The sequence below is a fragment of the Puntigrus tetrazona genome, chromosome 20, assembly GCF_018831695.1.
Source record: "Puntigrus tetrazona isolate hp1 chromosome 20, ASM1883169v1, whole genome shotgun sequence".
Taxonomy (NCBI): domain Eukaryota; kingdom Metazoa; phylum Chordata; class Actinopteri; order Cypriniformes; family Cyprinidae; genus Puntigrus; species Puntigrus tetrazona.
In genome coordinates, this window is record NC_056718.1 from 17675566 (window position 1) to 17699731 (window position 24166).

General features: G+C 37.1%; 2 protein-coding genes across 3 annotated transcripts; one reads left to right on the top strand and one right to left on the bottom strand.

Moving 5' to 3' along the window:
* Positions 1-3637: 3637 nt before the first annotated feature.
* Positions 3638-7390, bottom strand: ptgs2b (prostaglandin-endoperoxide synthase 2b). The gene is made up of 10 exons (XM_043220196.1): positions 7266-7390; positions 7040-7156; positions 6801-6944; positions 6534-6677; positions 6080-6261; positions 5898-5981; positions 5460-5706; positions 5022-5308; positions 4737-4884; positions 3638-4570 (listed from the first exon to the last, which is right to left on the bottom strand). The coding sequence occupies exons 1-10, from the start codon at positions 7321-7323 to the stop codon at positions 4161-4163; spliced, it is 1821 nt and encodes a 606-aa protein (XP_043076131.1). The 5' UTR covers positions 7324-7390; the 3' UTR covers positions 3638-4160.
* A 1071-nt stretch (positions 7391-8461) lies between these two features.
* On the top strand, positions 8462-24027 carry pla2g4ab (phospholipase A2, group IVAb (cytosolic, calcium-dependent)). Of its 2 annotated transcripts, XM_043220194.1 has the most exons (18): positions 8462-8603; positions 10064-10181; positions 10714-10795; positions 10963-11111; positions 11580-11693; positions 12964-13001; positions 13119-13263; positions 15606-15742; positions 15819-16041; positions 16147-16261; positions 18272-18409; positions 19122-19211; positions 19677-19742; positions 20088-20285; positions 20382-20566; positions 20917-21106; positions 21444-21601; positions 21838-24027. In XM_043220194.1, the coding sequence occupies exons 2-18, from the start codon at positions 10155-10157 to the stop codon at positions 21988-21990; spliced, it is 2208 nt and encodes a 735-aa protein (XP_043076129.1). In that variant the 5' UTR covers positions 8462-8603; positions 10064-10154; the 3' UTR covers positions 21991-24027. The 2 variants fall into 2 exon arrangements, with proteins under 2 accessions (XP_043076129.1, XP_043076130.1); XM_043220195.1 differs by lacking the exon at positions 11580-11693.
* Positions 24028-24166: the final 139 nt, after the last annotated feature.

The window sequence follows — 24166 nt, forward strand, 5'->3', positions numbered from 1 at the left end:
ATTGCTCTGGCAGGAAATGTTGAATGGGGAAGTCAATCAGTAGCCTTATTTGGTTGTGGATAAACTGGGGAGAGGGGGTTGTGAAGCTGATGCATCCGGATGTTATTAAAAAGCTACATGGACTTTATGACCAGAATGGCTTTTAGCATCACAACTTGCATGGAAAATTTTTTTGTCTTTTTTTTTGTTTGACTCCAATATCCTCATTCTTGCAGTTTCTGACTCAGAATTTAAATCTGAAACAAGCTTGAAATAGCACAGCAATCGAAATCTGTACTATATATATGTACTCATGTACTATAAGCCAGGCTCTCTAAAAAGTCCATACAACACACTTGCATGAGTAACCGGTTGAAATTTCATTATTCATTACTCACTGAATTCTGGCAAATTGAAACTTGCTACTTCAAAGTTAAGTTAGGAATTTCTTTAGGCAGCAATTTATGAATGCACATGCATAGGACAATATATTCAGATTAAAATTGAGATTTTGACAATTTTGTCTCAAATAAATACAGTTCAAATTAATATTTGGCTATGCAAAATGCCATTGCATTGTTTAGTGTATTTAATGTAATTACTGTTTGATATGTGTTTTAGGTAGAACATACCACTTATAGATATTCATTATCTTATTTTGAAAAGACCACACAGACAACAAGGTCTGGAATTTTGTTTATGAGAGATAATAAATTCTGAGGAAGCTCAAGGTGAACTTATTATATATAATAAATATATATATGTATAATATATAAATCTCTCTTCTGAAAACATGTTTCTAAGATTAATAGAACAAAGTCTGTTACTTTGAAGGACGCTTATTGAATGTCAGCTTCCTGCTAAACTTTCATTTCTTTTTTTAGTTGTACTAAGATGTTTAAAGGAAACACGGAAATTATTTGAACAAAAAACTGCTCATAAAACTAAAGAAGCTTGTTTCCAGAAGCTTATAAAATCACAATTATAAATGTTTTCTTGTAATTTTAAATGCAATTACATCAAGCAGTTGTGAGCTTCAAAATGTAACAGAATTAGTCAGATAATTAACTCAGCACTTAACCTTTTTTTTTTTTTTTTTTTCTCCCATGGGTTAACTAGTCTCATCTGGACATCAAATATATTATTAAGACATTATTCATCTTTCTGTAAAATTAATTTGTAAGGCACAGAAGGGGTTGTGTGGCTCAGGTTGCCTGAGTGAGATTTTTCCCTTCTTCCTTGAAAAAAAGCAGCATCATTTACAGTTTGGGAGATAGCCATGTGCAGATACTCTAAACATAGGCATACAGGGAAGTTCTATACCCTGGGTCTTTCTTCACTGTCCTGTCTGTTTGTAAACAGATATTACAAATTCAAAACAGCAAAAGGCAAGCAGTGTCATCTGACCTAGTGAGGTACATGAGGCCAGTGGCAGATTCAAATAAACATGTTTTACATGCGCATCTCCTTTTATGGTCGGAGAATATTTACAGCATTAAACGGAGGGCAGCAGACAGCGTGGCACGGTCTAGTTTCAGTATTGATGAGTTACCTCTCTGTCATCTTGCTTCAGGACCCAGTTGAAAGCATCTTTTGTAAGCGTTACCTCATATGTGTCAAATGCTGCCATGAAACACATAATGGCAAGTGGTGACAGATTTATAGCTGTCTACTTTCACATTCCTTTTTGCTTGGTGTGTGCATAGCCTACTACAATATAATAATGAGATCCATTTCTGTATTTAAAGCAACTGTGTGTAAGCTTTAAAAACTGAAATTACAGTTTGAAATTATTCTGATGACTTCTGACAAGGCGACAGACTTCTGCATCTTTCCCACGCTCGCCCGCAAGCGTCAGTTCAACGGTGCGTATCAGCTGCCGCAGAACAGGCAGAATAGAGAGATTGCATTCAAATGTCATAATCACTGCATATAGTCGATAACATCAGCCGGAATGATTCAAAACTGATATATTGCCAGTTTTATACACTTTTGTAAACCTCAGCTGGGATATTGACAATAATAACATTCATACATACAATGAGAACGATTAATCGTGATTAATCTCAACTCGCAAATGTTTGTGTTATATATGTGTAATGTGTCACAAACGCACACGCATAAAGACATTTAAGGAATAATGAATATATATTAGTGCTATCAAATGACTAATCGCCATTAATTGCAGTTGTAAGATTGTATTCTATGTCAAAACGACTGCTGGACATTGCTTTTTCCTTTGATTCTATTTCTCACTGCCAAGTTCTCACACTGGAAAGTGAACAGGGATCGAGTCCAACTTCCCTTTATTTTCATCACTTGTCAGATGGCACGTATCTCCTCTTGAGGCTCACAGCCACACAGGCTTTCCCGGTGGCGCGTCCCCTGACCGGAGCAAAAAAAGCCTACACTATCAGTCACTGAGGAGACAGTGTGTGCTGAGGCAATGGAAACATGCGCTCCGCAATCTCCCCTTCTAACTCGAGGTACCAATTTCATGCCAATTTATCACAGAGAAAGGGAGACTGTCTTTTAGTCCACTCACAGAAGTGAGCTAGTTGGAGCTCATACAGTAAAGCTTTGGAAAATCAGAGCCCCTGCAGGGTCATTGATGACCAGAAGCACAAATGCAAAGTTCTCCTAATCACTTGCACAATTACAGGGCCTAATCGGATGCTTCTCGTCAAAAGCTTTATGGCCCTGATCTTTGTGATGCATCTCTTTACTTTGATGTGGTCAGTGGTTCGGTTTTATGAGACCTGACATCTACAGCTGTAGAAACAATGTGAAAAGGGCCTGAAGGGGGCATTTACTAAAGCATGGAACTGTGTATTGATTATCTCCTAAAAAGTTCCTCTGTTTAGGTTTATTATAAATAGATCATGAATATCAGAAATTAAACCAAACCACGAACCCACGGCATTGCTGAAAATCTACAGAAATTATCATAATGCCTTCAGTTTTTGATTTTTTTGATCCTTTAACATTTGATGATTATTGAATTTGCATCCCTGGTTGTATGGTTGTTTTATGGGCATATTTTAGAAAATTAGAATTGAAATAGGCCTGCTCTTGTTAAATGAACAGGGGTGCATTTCCCAAAAGCAACTATGGTAACAAGTTCTGTCATTACCAATAGAGTTCAATGGAACTAATGACTACAGTTTGTTAACAATGCTTTTGGGAAACACATCCCTGTTTATCTTTTGCTGTTGTGAGATTTATTTCAACTGATTTAGAAAAAAAAGACTTTGTACGCTCAATGAGTACTTCAAATTACTGAAGTATCAGATAATTGTAAATATTTGCATCTGACCTGCCTGAATGAGCTGTAATTTTTAATAATCACTTTAGTTCACTTTAAATTTTGACTGTTGTAATACACTCAAGTTATTTGCATTTTTCAGTTTGAACAAGTCAGCACTCTTTCTACATTTTGTTTCTACATGTTGATTTTGATGCGTGTGTGATCACTTCAAGCCATAAAACATTCTCCCTAGACTAACAATAATATCATCTGTCATCATAAGGATAATGTTTATTGCCTTAGAATTTGTGTGGACGTTTTCATTTTCATGTCACAATTTAAACTAAATATCTCTATGCAACAAATCTTTTTTTTAAAGGGACATTAAAAATGCACACATAGAAAACAAGGTAAAAGTATTAGACTTATTGTGATTTATTATTTTCGAAGGTCATATTTCAAGTATAAAAATAAGAAACAATTCAATACTTTTTAGATAAAACGTGTTCACAAAGACAAAACAGTGTGAGATATTTCATTCGAAAAAAACTTTTGATTAGTATTCTGAGATCTTGAGATGTTTCATTACAAGGATTGAAAGAAACAAAGGAAGAAAAAAGGCAGACGTAAACAAACAACACAAGATAAAACATTTTAACATTGTAAACAACTAGAAACGAGATTCAAGTAAAATCATGATAAACTATTCAACATATATCAGTGCTAAAATCTGAGGTCTAATGTAAACATTTTTTACAACACATACAATGTACATATTTAATAAATAGTGTTAAAAACAAAGCATCAGATTTTTACAAAAATCATTCAAAAATACAAAAATATTAATTAAAATACACATTTCTTGGTACAATAAATAAAATAAATAACCTATAAATAAATAAATAATAAATAACTTTCTAGCAAAATACATCTATCAAAGTTCAGATGTCCGTTCTTTCAGCAAAACTGTTGGGTTGACGTTTTGATCCGAGTGGGAAGTACTTGCATTAATGGTGGTTGGTACTGAATCTTTTACATTAGGCACGTTGAAGGACGCCATGGGGCAGGGCCCTTTGACATTATTGCAAACCAATTTCTGAAGAGAGGCTGTATTGACAATTTCAAAGCCCACTTTGCCACCAAAGGTACTCGGTTTCCAGTACTCGGGGGAACAAATGGGATTTCCCATAAGTCCTTTGAGGGAGTAGGGGGCACCCATTTCTACCATGGTCTCCCCAAAAATGCCATTGAGCCTGGGCTTCTCAACCAGCAGCCCAGCATAAAGCTCCACAGCATCCACATCCCCGTATAACTCTTCAAGATCAGCAGCCATCTCCTTTTCTCCTAAAACATAAAACAAGCTTGGTCAACTCAATCCGTGGCGATTCAGACAACAGCATTTTTACAGTATCTGCAAGGTATGCTTTAAACATACTGGCAAAGTCTACAGGTAATACTGCAGAAAGCATCCATGTTCAGACCTGATAAATGGAAATATATTAACCCTCACCTGTCATTTCTTCAAAGGATTTGTATGGCTTCATGTTGAAACGTTTCCTGTAGGCATTGATGGATTGGTATCGCATTTGCCTGCTGTCTTCAATCGACTTTATGGCCACCCTTAACACAGCTGGTGCAACATTACGCCCTCCAGCCACCTGAAGTAAAAGACAAGATTTATAATTTACCAAACCCACACCAAGGGCGGTACCTTGCAACAGTATCTACAACAGGCTAATGCAAAACAAGTCAAACTACGCTTCTTTATCTTTTCTTAGAATACATGAACGCTTACCCTTCCAGCAATCTGTTTGGTGAAGGACTCAACCAAGCTGTTGACGCCATAGTCTGTCAGTATAGACGTGTTGAAGAGAAACTGCTTATAATTGTAGACTTCATCCTGGACATGAAATTCATCAGGCATAAGGGGGTGCCAGTGGTAAAGAGTGTTGAACTCAGAAGAGATCCTGTTCTGGTACTGGAAACGCTCGCTGAAGAGAAGTTCAGGATCAAACTTGAGCTTAAAGTGGTATCCACTGAGATGTTGCACATAATCTTCAATGACAATCTTGATAGTCTCGCCTATAGAGTAAGGATATACAAAGGTTAGAACCACTGTAATTGTATTTTGGGGCAAAACTGTTAACATACCCATGAACTCATTCTGCAAAATATACAATTTTCATTATATACTTGTCTGCTTGTAACCAATGTAAATTTTCCTCACACTCACCAATAAGAATAAGCCTTGTGGTCTGAAACAGCCTCTCGTCATCCCAGTCAGAATGCTCCTGTTTTAGTACATCACACACTCGGTTGTGTTCACGCAGCCAGATAGTGGCATACATCATGAGTCCAGGAACCAGACCAAAGGCTTCGTGACCAACGGCAAAACGATGGGACTCAGGTACATGAGGAGGGTAGTGCATGTCTACTTGAACCTCACTGACTACCGGAGGATAAACCTCACCATCCAGAACCTGGTTAAGGTGACAAACATGAATTTTCAGACAGCCATGCATGCAATATGAAAGAGAAACATCAAGTGAAAAATAAGTAAGTAACAAGGCAGTAAAAATAGCAAAGTTGCCTAATGGGAAGGGAGGATGAGGGGACTTGGGAGTAAACTGGAGTTTATTTTAGTTCATTTTGGGGTGGAGATATTCCTTACCTGATATCTCAGCTTGCCATCCTTGAAAAGTCTCAGCTTGTGTTGGCGTTCAAGGTCCTCACCATATATGTGTCCCAAGTTAACCTAAAAGAATCAGCCAAAGTCAGTCAGATGCCACAGTGAATGGTGAAAGGGTCCTTAATACGGTGATGTCACTTAAAAATGTCCTATGAGATACACACCCCGTGATTCAGGGCTCTTGTGAAGGCTGGACCTTTCTTCATGTCGGTTTTAAAGAACTGGTGTGTAAAATGTTGGGCGAAGAAAGCGAACATAAGACTGGTGCGTTGAGGGTCCGGGATGAACTTCCTCCTGAGAAGCAGCTTCTCGGCCAGAAGCTTCACATCTGGCAGCTCTTTCTTTCCTGGTAAAAAAAAAGAAAAAAAAATTAACACCAACCCAAAGCATTCTGTGCAATTGCAAGATATTTTAGCCTCCAGCCTGATTTTACTTAATAGAGATGAATCTCTCAGAAGTAATGCTGTAAGAACAACTTTATTTAAGCTTTTCTCATCCACACACCCAAGGCAAGCAGGCAGGCAGGTTGCATCCGCAAGCTTCCTGTCTAGCTGTGATGCCAGAAATGTGAATGATAAAAAAATGTGAGAAAACAGGTCAGAGGACAAAGAGGCTCACCTGCAACTCCCATAGGTGTTGGGCAATCGTCCGGGACAGGTGGCAGCGTGCGAGTGTAGTAGGAGAGATTTGAGTAGGCTTCCCAGCTTTTGTAACCATAGTCAGCATTGAATATAGGAGGGCTATCAATCAGATGGGTGCGAGCTGGTTTAGGAGGAAAATACATTTTTAATTTTGTGCTGCATCTATAATTTACACGATTTCTGTGAAGAAACTTTTAAAGTTGCATTTTTAAATAAAGCGTTACACCTATAACACCATACTTACATGTCAGCACGTATTTCATTATGCCGTTTCTCAAAAACGACACGTTGTTGACGATATTCCACAGGCTTTTGAAGTGTGTGAGAATATAATGCACCGTGTTGGGAGAAGGCTTCAGAGACACTTTCAACCATGTGAGAAACTCGGCTGTAAAAAAGACCCCGAAGTAAAAGGTTAGCCTGGTACAGACAGGGAAACAGGTAGCCGATTCTTTTCCAGGAGTCGATGAGGTTTACACCTACGTGTTGTGCAGTTTTCACCGTAATATCCAGTCCGCGTACAGTCACACTCATACGAGTCCGAGCCCAATGCCGTACAGACACCTCGATTCTGACACGGCTGAGAGCAACAGGGGTTGGCTGCATCACCAAAAATGTCGGTTATTTTAGACGGCTTAACTTACATAATGTCGATAATACTAAAGAGTCATAATAGACGTGAAAACGAATACATAAAGAAACGACTTACCTCCCTGGCAAACCATGAACCCCAGGTGCAAAAGAATAAATAATACCAAACTGTTCATTCCAGTGGCGTATAGTAGTAGATGTGTTGGGTCGTTCCTCGCGGGTTCAGATCAGAAAATGAATCAACTTCAGAGAGAGAGAGAGAGACGCACTTATAGGAGCAGCGGAGTGACGTAACGCGTTAAAATGTCATGCCTTAAATGACTTTCAACATGCCTCATTTTTTTTTTTTTGGTATGGCGTAACTACTAATTTTCGGATGTCATGAAACAGCCTAATATCTGTAGGGAGATAAGATACAAGGCTCATAGTTTATTTACGTCTTGTCGTTTGTGTCACTTACCGAGAAGCAAGAGAAAACTGTTTCTAATAAACTGTAAAACTACTACTGCTACTACTACTAATAGTGCTAATAATAATAGTAGTAGTAGTAATAATAATAATAATAATTTGATACACATCACATTATTGTTGATAGTCCGCGGATTCTTTTTCCGGATCAAAGAGAAAATACACTGTAAATTAATTGTAATTAAATTTTGTTTTGAGTCAAATCCTGAGTGAAAATACATTTGGATAATTTCTTTCTATTTTTGTGTGCGCATACGCAGTAGTGTAGGCTAACCCCGAGATAGTTAAAACACAAAAGTTGTTTAAAAACCGTTTAATGATAAGCATAACCAAAACATTCAAGCCATATTAAACGGCGTAATCATCTTTAATGCATTACGCATGGATACACAGATTACATTTATATAAACGTAACGTGTTTTAACGAGACTTTTTAAAGATTCATGTTTTTTTTTTGCCAATGCTATTCTTTATTATCCTCATTTGCGGTCACCTGCTCAAGTTCATATCGCATAAGCAACTGCCACCTTGTGGCAGAAATTATTTACTTAACTTCACAGTACAGGTCCGCTAGCAAGACAAACCTGTTTTCCTCCTCATCTCTGCTCACTGTTACCTCGGAAAAGCTTTAATTCTTCCTTTATGATTGTTAATTGTGAAGATAAGCATACAGGGAAAAAAACTGCCTTTGTAACTTTTTTTTGCTGCAAATGTGGGAATAATGCTTTATATTGTTTTTTATAGTCCATATAACAAATTCACAGTCGAGTATAATGTATAATCTGTCAGCAATATGAAAAGCAAAGCACACAGTGCAAGACAAGGGACGATACTGCTGGACGAAGATGACACTTGATCATCATAGGAAGCCTGCTGTACCTCCTCCTCTTTTTTTTAAATGATAGTCTGATAGAGGCGCACTCTCTGCATAGAAGACGACTGATTTTTTTTTTAAGGTTTCTGGCTTGCTGTGCACTCCAGCCCCTGGGTAAGATGAAAGGTTAATTACTCCGTCTGTATTTGTTTACTGCAGAAAAAAAGCTGTCGTTCATGCAACAATTTGTCACGAGAAAATAGCGGTGCAAAGCTCGGGGAAGCATTTTAAGTGTCTCCTACTGACAGTTTAAGGGCAGCTGCGTGTTTTAAAAAGTTTCCATTCGTTTCAAAATACGCTATTTAAATGCCAAAAGCACCTCTCTGTTTATCTAGTGCTTTGAAGTTAAGCAACAGGACAGTTGCAGCCCGAAGGAGTTTCGTGATAGATAGGCCATAGATAGCTAACGGCACTTCTGACAGATGATCGATCTGTCTAAGATCTTCAGCCTTATCGCCCCGCAATTAAATAAACCTTTGTTTACATCTGAATGTGGATCAAGTGCGAGATGGGAGTGTAGCGTGTTTAAAAGCGGAGTTTCGTTTCATAAAACCTTTTATTAACAGCATCCCACGTCAGTAACATAGATTAGTAGATACGTACAAATAACATCGTGCGTTAATGAGAGTTTTGGGGCATTGTACTATTAACGCCGCTTGTCTTAATGTGTTTTTGTCGTGTCCACGTGATCATGTCCGTTCTGTCGTGAAGAGAACGCGCTCGGACTCGGTGTGAAAATTACACACGCACTGATGAGCATCAAAAGCATCCATTCGGGTCCACGTCGTTTTGTGGTTTGGCTGGTTTAGCTAATCAGAGAACCTAACATGCGTCGTTACGCAATCTAAGCTTCCGCTGGACTGCACACTATTCATTCCTAGTACATGCGACTGTTTTTGCAGATTTTTAAGCACACGTGCGAATAGTGCTTTTCGTGTAGCCAAACTGTTGTCGTGGTCTCTGCAGTTAACCAGTTTAGCGACATGTTACACATGCTCAGTGAGCGTCAGGATGTGAAAGTCAGATTTGAACAGTTTCATCCCGTCAAAGCCATTTTTTGACTCAATGCACACTTCCCGTTTTTAATATGCTTATTTTGTCTTCGTTTGAGTCCATCTGTAAAGCCTATAAATATTCCTTCCTTATGTTTGCCCATTCACAACATACACACACATTTGCCCCTGCCCATTCGGCTCTTAGTGCAAGGTAAGAAAGGTTAAATTTAAACATTTTTGTTACTAAAGACAAATGACAAACTCTAAATAGTAAGTATAGGGTAAGTATTAGAATAACAAATGTACGTTCTTTGGGTGAGAGTTATTTAGTCTGTGTTTTTTATGTTCTTTATGTGAGTGTATAACCCCAAACCGCTCTTTTTGGTGTAATTTTATTTATTTTTTTGTCCCTATTAACATAACATTTAATTGATGTAAAATAATTCTCTCATTAAAAAAAAGAAACAAATGTTTTTGAAACAAATCTCTACAAACTTCAAACCGTTAACTGATTTCACAGTAAATTATACACTGTCACTGACTAATTGCTTTTTTAATTACATTTTTTTATTTTTTTAGTGCTTTTAGATGTCCAGTGGCTGAGACACAAAGTTCTTTGAGGAATTCTGGATAACTGGGCAGTTTTGTCTGATTTAGCGGTGAAAGCACCATGTCTCTCTCAGATCACCACATATTTGTAAGTAGAAAGAAACCCCTCAGGTTTATGCATAAAAATAGCAGTGAAACAATGGAGCATGGGCTTCAAGTTGGTAATCCAAAACAAGTAATCCAAGTTTGTCAGCACAGATGGTTTTCCAAGAAATTCTTGTTTTTTTTAAGTTTACACCAAGAATGCTAATGTGCATCAAAGTGGATATCATGATATATCATTATAGCCTTTTTTTTTAGACAGGTGTTTTGTGCTGAATTGGCCAGTGTTGGCTTAAAGGTATAAAGAGCTAAATTATTTAGGCACATTATGTTAACAGAAAAAGAAAACATTTGTTACTAGCTATACATCAAAATATTTTTATGCTTCTAGCCCAAATGTGCACTTATGAGCTTTACTACTTTTATTGGCATGTGCTTTTTCCCCTTTTTTAGAGTTAGATGTAAAACACAGATGTATTAAAAGTTTTAAAGGTAAAATGATTATTAGTTATAGATTATAGTAGTAATTTTAGGGAATCACTAGCGAAGTTGAGTGTTCTGTGTATTTGTTTTTTAAGGTTGAACAGCAAATCTCACACAAACTCAAAGCTAAAGTGTTGCGAGCTGAAAATGTCACAAAGGGACCTCTTGGAGACCTGTGTGAGTACTTATTTTCAATACTTTTTAAATATGAAGTTTAGGTACTTACAGAACAGGCATTGTACTTCACACAGCATAATGCACTGCCTTTAACAGTTTAAAAGGAATGGTTATTTTACAGAATTAATCATGATTGCTTCTAACAAACTAACTAAACATGCTTGCAGTGGATACCCCGGACCCATATGTGGAGTTGTTCATCCCCACTTCCCCAGACAGCAGAAAGAAAACACAACATATAGACAACAACATCAATCCGGAGTGGAATGAGGCCTTTGAATTCATCCTCGACCCCAACCAAAACAACGTGCTTAAGGTAAAGAGATACAAACTGAATTTCTGTTCATTAACATTACAGTCACTACAATAATGTGATTTGCTATTCTCTAAGCAGCAGAGGAGCAGAAATGAACATAAAGTGTAAAAGTGTGTAATTAGTTGCACCAGATAGAAGCTCAGAATGATTTGCAAAACAGGTTTGCCCTTGTTTACCATTGTTGAAAACGTGTAGTTTACTGTAAGTTGGCATGTCAAGTTACCGCCCAAAAAAAGACCAATGTTCTAAACCTCAAAACGTCTCTGCATCTTTAAATGAAATAGGAGAATGTACTGCAATCAGGAAGTGTGTCATTTATTCAACACATTCTATCATGTTGCTTTAATAAGCCCTTGCTTTTTCAAAATCTGTGGAGTATTTTGAATCTTATTTCAAATATTTTATGTTGATAAGGTTTTTGGAAGCGTATGTGCAGTCAATTATATGTTTTCTGTATCTTGTTTCCAGCTGACCTTAATGGATGCTAACTATGTTGTGGATGAAATGTTGGGTACGGCTTCATATGACATCTCTAAACTTAAATTTGGACAAACAGTACTGGAGTCATTTCTTATAGGAAAAGTAAGTTTTATCTATATGAAGAGCCCTTCTTTTTAATTTTTTTTTTAGAAAATCGATCCTGTCATATTTACTTCTTTATAGTACAATAGCTTATAGAGGGTTTGGACAATAAAACCGAACAGCAATAATTCATTAGTGATGCTGGAGGAGGAAAACGTTTCCTGACTCGCTCTTCCAAAACACCCCAAAGTGGATCAATAATGTTTATATCTGGTGACTGGGCAATAGGAGCTGTTCAACTTGACTTATGTTCATCAAACCACTCGGTCACCAGTCTCACTGTGTGTACTGGTGCATTATCATCCTGATACACGGCACCACATTCAGGATACAATGTTTGAACCATTGGGTGCACATTGTCCTCCAGAATAGTTTGGTAGTCCTTGGCAGTGATGCGCCCATCTAGCACAAGTACTGGGTCTAGAGAATGCCATGATATTGAAGCCCCAACCATCACTGAACCACCCCCATGCTTCACTCTGCATGTAACAGTCTGGGTGGTACGCTTCTTTGGGGCTTCTCCACACCGTAACTCTCCTGGATGTGGGAAAGACAGTGAAGGTGGACTCATCAATACATGACATCAATACAGAACAATACATGTTTCACATTGTGTACAGGCCAAGATATTTGCTGCTGGCACCATTTAAAAACCGACGTTTGGCACTGGTAATGGCACGAGTGACCAAAGGTTTGGCTGCAGCAGCCTGGTCATGTATATTGACCCTGTGGATCTCCCAATGGACAGTTTTGGTAGAAACAGGAGAGATGAGGTGCAGATGTAATTCTGCAGTGAGTTGGGCAGCTGTGGTTTTATGTTTTTTGGATCCAGTCTGGGTTAGCATCCGGTCATCCCTTTCAGGACAGCTTCCTCTTGCGTCCAAAGTTACTCCTGTTGGATGTGGTTCGTCCTTCTTGGTGGTATGCTGACATTACTCTGGATAACGTGGCTCTTGATACATCACAAAGACTTACTGTCTGGGTCACAGATACGCCAACAAGACGTTCACCAACAATTTGTCCTCTTTTGAACACTGATATGTCACCCATAATGTTGTGTGCATTGCAATATTTTAAGCAAAACTGTGCTATTACTCTGCTAATTAAACCTTCACACCCTGCGCTTACTGGTGGAATGTGCAAGATCGGCCACCAGGATGGTCTAATTTAGCCATGAAACCTCCAACACTACACTGGCTATTGTTTCAGTTTCATTGTCAAACCCTTGTAGATTATTATATTGTCTCTATCTGCTATTGTCGTTTCACAGATGACCAAAGTATACTTAGAGCTTTCCTTGGAGGAGTGGTATGTATAAATCACAATTAACACAATAAAAAACGGCTTCTGTGAGTTACAATAAGTACAAAAAGATATAACTTTCAAGCACCACAAATTGGAGTCTTTTTTTCCCACTGTTTTCAGCACAGCAATAGACCTGAGATTCAATCTGGACTTGTGCCCTAAAGAAAAGCTCTATAAACAACACCGGCTTGACAGAGTCATGCTGGGCATCAAGAAATTGTTGCACATGGAGGAACCATCCTCTCTCCCTTCCTCTCCTCATGAGGTACCACTCATTCTTAGACTGCTTCGTCCACTGGTCATAAAGGCTTATATTTAGAATTAGACAGATTTTGGTTTACTGTGATGATGAGAGCCATTGTTCTTGTAAGCATGGGAGGTGTGGTTGCATGAAAAACAGTACAGAACTTGTTTGATGCAGATGCCACCTCATTGTCATACACATGGAAACACCTAATGAAATACAGCAGAAAGTTGACCTGCACTGCTGATGCAGATTTTCCTCACACAGCTCAGGTTTCCACATAACTAAGTCATCATCTACTGCATAAGAAATTTGGCAACATGAAGCAGCCGTAAAAAAATATAAGAAATATTTGTGCATTAAAGCTCTTAATTTAATGGTCTCACGCGTCCTCCATGATCAAGTTTTCTTTGGCCCATTTCTTCTGTCTTTACTGATTCACTATATAGAAGTAAACTATATAGTACACTTCATTGAAAGCCAACGGGTTGAATACCAAGTAATACTTGAGAGAACTTGTGGCAAGGGGAACCCAGCCTAGTCAGAGAAGTCAGGCCAGAACATGCTGAACACACAATAAAATGCTTATCAGAGAGGCACAGCTAGGCTGATCTATAAATGAGCTACACTTCATCAATCCAAAATATCTGACACCAACTTCAGAAAGGGTATGCAGCTCCTGCAGATCAAAGAAATGACCCCAAACTGAGAAAAACTGTGCCTTGGCAAAGGGGGGCTTGTAAGACACAAGCAATTTGTCTCACACCTCTGGGATGTATGCTCTTATACATGGCATAGTACTGACATTGGCACTGCGCAGAAAATGGACTAAGGTAAAAAAGAAAGTGAAAGTGAAGCGTTATTCACACTTGAATACAGAAATGTCTGCACCAAAAGGGGAAATGAACTTGAGTTTGTTACAATCGAACCAAACAACACAGGTGTGAACACAACCTTAATTTCTTTTCAAATTACGAAATAAATACATTTACATCTTGGATGACATAGGGGTGAGTAAATAATCAGGAAATTGTCATTGTGCAAATACACATTTTTGGAGTTTTATTTTAGGTGTTGAATATATATTTGCAGTTTAAGTAACAAAAGCCATCACAATATGTTTTTACAGCTCCTCTCTCAGGAGCTCTTCCAAAAACAAATCGATTTTGGCCTGTATCATTTATATTCATGAGCCTCTTTTCTGAGTGACGTATGACCAGGCCAGTCAAATGTAACACAGTGACAATTACGTCACAGCTCAAGGGAAGACAAAGGCAGCCCATTCAAAACAGCACAGAATCGGCTACATAAGGAACTTAAAATATAATTTAGTGATGTTGGGTGCCAGAATCAACGTATTACAGCCTCAAATTATCTGATGCCACTGGCAGATCTGCTTTCATGTGTTAAAGTGAACCTTTTGACATGTTTCAGTGTTGTTTGCTGCTCAGCAATGTCGTGGACAGTGGGCGATGCTTGGGTGTTGACTGAAGGCGGAGTAGATCAGACGTCACATTTTTAAGGAAGAATGGCGTGTGAAAAATCACAGCTACTTTATGCAGGCTGTGTGCAGTTTACTGTGGATTGACCATTTTGATACTTATTTGGCCGTTAAATAGACCCTAGACTTTACTTACATTTTTTTCTGACAATATGGGACCTTTAAATAGAATGAGACAGGTCAATTAGTAAATACAGTTACATTACTGTTAGACACTTTAGTCTAGAAATGCTAATTATCTGATGCACAAACCTAAAGAAGCTGCATTGACATCTTGTGGGCATAAATATGATTTTTTTTTTTTTAAGTCATAACATTATTACATGGAATTTATGTTCTAAAAGATACAGTGTAAATCATTAGTACCAATCCTTTCTTTTATGATGTGACGCACATGACGTTATGAAGTGCAGAGTCTTGGTTCTGTCCCTCAGAGCTTGCAGCTGATTGTAAGAAAAGGGCAGAGTTTTAGTGATGTCCAGTATACGTCACCAGAGAGAAGTCGTTTCACTGGAAAGGTCAAGTTCTGAATTATTTTAAATAAAATGTCAAAAAGTGAAAAGGAAATAGAATACACGGATGAATCATTAATAATCTGATCTATAACCAACTTTAAGAAGCAGAAGTAAAGTAATAGCTTTACATTAAACATTAGACAAGTTTTGTATTTTGAATACTGTGACTCTGCAATGATCAATAAATCAATTATTGAATTAACAATTAATCTCAGATCGTTCGAGGACGCTCTTTGCATTTATTTGTTCACTCAATTTTTCGACAGAATTTTTAAATCACTACCCTATTGTTAGATTATTGGTAACATTCTACTTCGCTACTAATATTTGTGTTTACTTGTATGCAGGTTCCAGTGATTGCTGTGCTTGGCTCAGGTGGAGGTTTCAGGGCAATGGTTGGGTTTTCAGGGGTTATGAAAGCTTTGTATGAGTCTGCGGTTCTGGACTGCGTCACATATGTTGCTGGCCTATCTGGATCCACGTGGTATGAGGACATTCAACTAAGCTTTTTACCACCTCCTACTCAAATAAATGCTCATTTACTGTTGTGCGTCTCACAGGTACATGTCCACTTTGTACTCCCACCCAGAGTTCCCCACTAAGGGTCCAGAGCAGATCAACCACGAGCTGATGAATCGTGTGAGCAATAACCCTCTCCGACTACTCCTTCCCAAACACATTACTAACTACGTACAGGCCTTGTGGAGCAAGAAGGCCGCAGGGCAGCCTGTTACCTTTACAGATATCTTTGGAATGTTGATAGGGGAGACTCTCATTCCCTCTGTAAGTATCTGATGTTTAGAGGGGGTTTCTTTGTTCTTATTCAGTAATACACAATGCTCATCTGGCAATACAAAGGTTCCATTTCTCCTTCTGCTTTCTCAACAGAGAATGGACATCAAGTTGAGCGAGTTGCAGGAAAAGATAAATGAGGCTCAGGCTCCTCTACCTTTGTTCACCTGCCTGCATGTTAAACCAGATGTCTCTGAGCTTAAGTTTGCAGGTGAAAGGGGTTTACTTTTCTTTGCTTTTTTAAAAACTCTGTATTGGTTAAACAGGGATCTTTCTTAAAGGGGTCTGCAGATGCAACATGCACTTTGTTTAAATTGAAATGTTTTTTATCTTGTTAAATCATTTCCCTTTTCTCATATCAAGCTATGCTCAGATGCCTGTCTGGGACGTCACACAGACACAAGCACCTCCCATGACTTTTAAATGACACTGGTGTTTTACCTTAGACCTGCCACTGTTTCGAGGCTGGCTTTTAAGCAGTTGAGGTGTTCTGTTGTTAGATGTAATAATGAACATAGGAGTTGTCTTTACGACATCCAATCCACTAAAGACATAGTGGATTACTTTTGTTTTTTAAGAAATGCCCAATCTACCTAAATGTATTTAAGTAAATCATTTGTGATCCAGAATTACCCAAATACGTAGTGAGTATAAGGATCTTTGCAATCTTTCCAAATAGCCTTTTCTAATAATGTGCTAGTTAGCAAGTTCCACGGCTAAAGTAAAGAGTCTCATAAGAATGTCTCGACACCCCACGGAAGAGAGGGGTGTGGTCAGTATAGTTCATTAGCACTTAAAGAAACATGGACTAAAATGGCCTGCTGAAAACAGCTGATTTTTAACAGGGTAAGATGATTCTGTTTTACACTGTCATTGAGAAATTTGAACCAAAGCATGTTATAGACTTTTGACCAAGACCCTAAAGAATCATAACAACTTGAGCATCTGATGATCTCTTTAATATAACATTTTAACATATATTTTAGAATTTCTTATTTAGTATCTTTGCTTGCCTATTTGTGTTGAAATGTCTGCAATTACAATTTCAAGGATAGGTTATTATTTTCTTTATGACATCAAATATCCATTTCTATTGTGCCAACTAATTGTTAGGGTAATACAATACCTTAGAAATATACAAAGACCATTATCAGCTGCATTGTTGTCAATGTGCTTACTGAATGAATGAAGGGAGATACCATTTATAGTAGTCTGACTTGTTGAATTGCCTGGGGAGAACCCAATTGCGTCAGCAGATTAGTGTAAGAATGTGAAAAAGTATGTAAAATTTCTTTTTTTAGTTCAAAGAACACTTTTGTTGTTCTTCTAAAGCCCTACAAAAGTGCCACAAGTTTTAGTTGTTTAAAGGTTTGCCTGTAAATTTTGTAATTGAATATAGGCCATAGACATTCTTCTACTTCTGTCGCAACTGACGGAAGCTACTGGCAGCTCTTTCTAGTTTGAGAAGTAAAGAATGGAAAAATGTTATTAAGTACATAAATTTTACTTAAGAACAGATTTACATCACAAGTGAGGAGCACTTTAATGCACATGGCTGTTTTAATAGAACATAAACAGACCTCCTTATTAATAGCAGTTTTTTCAGACATCACACCTGTCACAGGTATTTTGTTTTAGGTATATACATGCATCAGTGCAGCTGGTATAAACGCAGCTGAATGGAAGAAACTATTCAGACACTGAGACACTCATGGGAATCACCCTTACGTCACGTGTCATTGAGGTACAAAATAATCCTAGGAGACAGACACCTGAACCACTCCTGTATCTGCAACTGAATAAAACTGTGCTACCTGTCAATACCTCAGACTTTGATTTATAATTTTTGTCTGAAAAAGCGTCAGTCTATTTTCTTTATGCTCACTCACACAAAATAGCTTTTGTGTTTTGAGCATTTTGTTTAGTTGATTCATGCACTGCCTTCGACAAAAGTGACATGTAATATCAACGTTCTCAGGAAGTTGAAATCTGAAACACTGCTTTCGCACATTCCCAGAAACTATTTGAAATATGTAATTTGTCACTAAAGTTTCTTGGAATCTAGTGTTGGTCTCTTCTTCAAAATTTTATTTCACCTGTATATAATTAGGCTTCCTGTTACTTTTGTATTTGTTGTCATGGGCATGTTTTGCAGATTTCTTTTGGTTGTGGATACATTTCTATTGTGATTGTGTTTTGATTGGTGTGTTTTAACTGACAGATTGGGTGGAGTTCAGTCCGTATGAGATCGGAATGGCTAAATATGGAACCTTCATGACCCCTGACCTTTTTGGGAGCAAGTTTGTCAGGGGTAATGTGGTCAAGAAGCATGAAGAGAACCCTCTTCACTTCCTAATGGGTACAGTATCTTTGTTTTATGGATTTCTCCAAGTAGTAAGTGGAGTAGTAACCATGAGAAGAAACTGATATTAACAGTGTTCTTTTGGAAATAGTGACACCATATAGTTGGAATCCTCACAGTCAGTCGAATATCACCTGATTTAAGGGTGTTGGTTCAGTCATTTAAAATAATCTCATTCTTACTGAATTGCAATGCAAGAATAATTAGTGGTGTAATACAATGGCGCTCAAAATTTATGACAGTCACTGTGACGGTAAAGAAACATTCTGTGAAATGTGTACTGCCTAGACAAAATTTCACAGCAGATTTAAAGTTTTTTACAACACTGACATGAACTCTTTTTTAACCAGTTGTATAATGTTGAAGAATAAAGATGTATGTTAAATAGATTCTAATATAAAGGCTAGATCATATTTCATCGGTATATGAACAAGAAATTATGTAAAAAAATATTAAAGCCTATTGTTACGACAATTATGATTTTTTTATTATATTTTATATTAGTATTATAATTATTATTATATTATTATTATTATTATTATTATTATTTATTATTAATTAAATAGTCAAGTACATTTGTAATGCACAATTTTAAGTAGACTACACAGTGGTAGTATTTGAATACATTTTTTGACAAATTCAAATTTTTGGGTGAAATATGGTCAAATGATACAACATGTTTTAGTGTGTGGGATACAATGCTACACAGGTGTGTGGGGCAGTGCCTTCTCCATCCTGTTCAACAGAATTTTGGGATTCAACGACGTACCCAACGGCAGCACAATGGAGGAAGAACTAGGTATGATCACTTTCTTTTTCTTTTTTACAGATTTAAGAACAGTTTGCATCACTCTTCTACACTTTTTTTAGTGAATGTTTTCATCTGCATGCCGCACAGATTTCCACAGATTCATATAGAATGTAAATGTCCTGCACTCACAAAGTTCTACATATTCTCCTTTCTTTGTGTGTTACGTGTATGTTGTATGCTGTAGCAGTAGATGAATATTTTACAGAATGTTGGTGCCTTGTGTGTTTGCATGTCTGATGGTAGAATGTTAAGGCGATGTTATCAGACAGCTACACCAATGTGTGGTTACTAAGGAACTTGCGCTTAAATAAAGCAGCAGTTGTGAAGCCTACATCAAATGCAAACATCCTGGCACACACTCATACTGGTGTGATCTGAGAGATTGTGGTATTATTAGGCAGACATCTGTTTGCAGTGTGGTTTTGATGCGTGTTTCGCATTTTTATTCTACAGAACAGATTAAACCGGAACACATTGTAGGAGAGGACAGTCTAGATAATGATGAAGACCCACATAAAGGTAAGATTTTACAACAACTACACTAAGTAGCTTACAACAAACATTTTTTCAAACATTTTGACGCCACAAAATGAAGAATGTCCAAAATATAGAAGGCAGGTACATATTTGCATTTGTAAAGACCAAATTTATACCAAGGAAAAATAGAAAAAATTAAATAATATATGGAAAATAATCCAATAATAATTGTTTTTTATTAAACCATTGTATGAATTGTATTGTAAAAATATTATTTTAATTATTTTTTCAATGAACTTACTGTTTTTTTGGATCTCACAGCACCTAATCAAAATATCAGTGCAAATCCTTAAAAAATAATGGTTTTGTTTTGGTTTACACCTGCAGAGGACGAATATCAGGCCAGCTGGATGCAGCGCATGGTTAGCTCTCTCTTCAGTGACTCAGTTCTTTTTAAAACACGAGAAGGCAGAGCAGGAAAAGTCCACAATTTCATGTTGGGTTTAAACCTCAACAATGATGTGCCACTTTCTCCTTTCAGTGAGACCATCAGTCTCATAGAGGAAGAAGTTGACGCAGTCACAGGTAAGAGTTCCTGTTTGTTATGGTCATTTAGGTTTACTAAATTGTCCTCGAGTGTTGCCTTATTGTTGTTGTTTTTTTCATTTTGGATGCTTTCAGACCCATTTGAGTTTGAGCATATCTATGAGCCGTTAGACGTAAAGAGCAAGAAAATTCATGTGGTGGACAGTGGCTTGACCTTTAACCTGCCTTATCCCCTGATTCTAAGACCTCAGAGAGGTGTTGACCTTATTATCTCCTTCGACTTTTCTGCCCGACCGAGTGACACTAGTCCTCCATTTAAGGTTAGTACTTTTGCTAATCCATCAATTCAACATGCTAATTTAGTGTGATCAATTATAATAAACAATAAACAACCCCAGGTATGAGAACCAGAAAGGTGTGACATTTCACCAACTTTACAGTAGAGCCAAAACAAAAATTCTATCATAGTTTGATCTGACTTTGTGCGCTGATTTCATTTTTTTAATAATACAAATTTGTACACTCATGCATGATGAGACATATATCCATTTCACCAAAAATGTCACTTACGCCCTACTGATTCTCACCCCTCGAAACGGAGAAAAAATACAAGTAACTATCTGTATAACAATATGTAGGACATAGGTTTTTTAAATGATTGTATTTGTAGGAACTTCTACTAGCTGAGAAATGGGCACGAATGAACAAACTTCCATTTCCCAAGATCGACCCGAAGGTGTTTGATCGCGAGGGGATGAAAGAGTGTTATGTATTTAAACCCAATCAGGGAGAAAAGAACTGCCCTACTGTTATTCACTTCGTCCTGGTCAATATTGAATTCAGGACGTTCAAAGCTCCAGGTGTGTGTTCTTTCTTTGTGTTTGTGTCTGTGTACTTTTTTTAATGAAAAAGTCAGCTTTGCATATGCAGATTTATAGACAATGCTGACAAATTTCATGGAAATTCTGGTCTTTCCGGTGCATCTTCATCTGTTTACACTGTCCTACGATTAGCACATTTGTTTGTGTAGTGACGATTGTTTTTGACTCTTTAATGAGAGGGTTGATTTGCATGCCTGTTTATGTAATGCATATAGTGGGTTTGACTCTACACAGTATAAAACATGTATGCTTTGAAAAGTTCATTTGAATGTTTTAATAATAAGATGTTTATACAAAAGTGTGGTGCATTGTAAAGGTGTTCCACGTCAGACAGACAAAGAGAGAGAGTTTGCAGACTTTGACATCTTCGATGACCCAGAGACACCCTACTCAACCTTCAATTTTCAATATTCTAATCAAGCCTTCACCCAGCTACATGATCTTATGGAATTCAACACCCTTAACAACATAGAGGTCAGTCCGGCTTAAATACGTTGATTTATATATTCTTTTCATATTACCATTCCACTTAAATTAGACTGAAAGTACTACTTTGTTCTCACAGTTTCAATGGGAAACAATAATTCTAAGAATAACGATTGTAATCTATTACAGTTAGGTGCAGCTGATATCATTTTTTGTGTGGGTGTTTCGGCTTGTTTATGCAAGTCAAGTTTTTTAATTATTTATCATTCATCATCATTATCTAGGTCATTAAAGAAGGCATAAAGGACAGTATCTTGTATAGGAAGGAGACTCCATCTCGCTGCTCTGCCTCTTTTTCTCTCAGTCAAGTACAAAACAAAAAACACCCGAAGAGGGTGTCCAAAGGACAAGCATGCCACCAAGCAGGCGGAGTATGATGGCATTCTAGCCACAGGAAGTTTACAGATGTCACACATCTCATCATGGAAACACTTTTTCTAAACTTAAAAACACACTTCACAAACTGTGAAACCAGACGATCTGGTTTTGGTTTCCAAAACCTCTTATGTAGCCTTTTAATGATAAAAAGAGAAGTGGTGAGCGGCACAGTGAAATGATCATTTACACTCTTAATTAAAGTTGTGCAGGTGTTTTAGTTATTCTACAAATTTTAGAACTTCTGTTAAGATACACATTGTCTATTTAAAGTGCAGAGAGATTTACTTCTTTTTTTGTCATTACTCACTCAACCTTATGTAGTACGTTTGTTTTCATTCCTTCGCAGAGCATAAAAATATTTTGAAGATCACTGGAGACCAAAAAACATTGTCCTTCATTGTATAGATGAACAAACACTTTTCTAAATATATTTTTTGGTGTTGTACAATATGAGGGTGAGCAAATGACAACAGAAAAGTTTCATTTTTGGATCAAACCTATCCTTTTCTTACACAAAATGATCCTTTGATAATAATAATCAAAACAAGCCCAAGAATGCGACCAAAAAGCCTTTGGCTTTGGTTCATGATTTAATGCAACTGCTAAAACAACATACGAGTCCTGGTTTATGAACTGAGGGAGTGCCTCAACAAAAGAGCAACATCCTGAAGTACAAAACAAAACATGAAAGCATGGCACCACTATCCTGCTTAAGTCAGTAGGAGGGGTGTTTATTTTAAGTTATCGTTTAGATGCAGAGATATTTTTTATTTTAAGCGGTGTCATTCGCTTTACCCTTAACCACTATTGCCTTTTAATATCTGAGTGAAAGGGAAAAGAAAAGTAGTTAATCCTCAAACCAACACTTTGATATCAGGATGACATTATGTTCTGTACACAGAGATCACGAAGGTAGCACAAAACACTTTATATAATCGACTCCACTATACCTGCTGCAACTGTGAACTTGGTAAATGATAACTATAGAGGAATGGCAGTTTAAGATGTAAGTGTCATGCTCTGTCTTATTATAACATATTTGATCTTTTTGGGATTTATTGAGAAGGCCATCAGCAGTTTGTATGTGCAGACTCACTATTCATTTTGAATACTTATCTTAAAAGTGTATAATGTTTTATTACAAAGCGTTTGTGTGCATTGTTTACACTTAATATAAAATGTAAATATGTAAACAATTATTTATTGTCCTTATATTGCATTTCCATGTCATCTTAGTCAAAACCAACATGGTTTGAGGCAACATATCTTTGCAAAGGGTTAGGGCATTATGGCAGTATTTTGTATTTTCAGAAAGTTATATAGAATATTTTTCCCCTAAACAGAGACTGTTTACTGGCAGTAGTCATTAGATTTTTCCTAAGAAACTTAGTAATTTCAGAGTCTAATCATAGCACACAAAAAAATAGTATAGTCATTCTCATTGCATAACTCTCAAGATTTATTATTAAGTAAGCATATCTTGTACAACAGAACCCACAGCAGATCAGTGTTACATCCATTTATACCTTCTATGCTTCTACGCTTCGCCCTGGAAAAATCAGGCAGACCTGGCCAACAAGTTTCTCATGAATGTTTTGCTAAGTTATAGGGCTTTAAATTAGAGTAAATAAGTAAATAAAACAGGACAGAAACAAAAAAATGATAGATATCACTGAATCCTTAACAATGAACTCAACCATGCATATTTGTCACATGAAGGAACTAAAGTAAATAATGATTTTGATGCAGAAGATTCACTGCTATTCTGTCATTTCCTCACTCTCTGTGACTTTTGTGGAACCCAAAAGAAGATCGTTTGTAGAATGTTTTCAAACCACCCTTGATTTCTACTGTATTCTGTTCTTCTCTTATTATACTGTACTGAGCTTTCTTGAAATTTGGAATGACATGATGGTGGGTAAACGGTGACCATTTTTAAGGTCACTAACTGAATTAACATTTACTCAAATTAAAATGAGGTAGAACTAAATATTTTTAAAAGAAAAAAGTTATTAAAGCTATTCTGATACATTTTAGTCTGCGTCACATCTGAATGGTTTAAGCGACTTGCGCTGTTTATTTCTTTAGATTGTGGCGGAAGTGCAGCGCTCTTCACACTTTGTAGTGTTTGCTTTTTGCAGTTTCGTATGTGCTATAATTTAAAAGCAGCGTGTA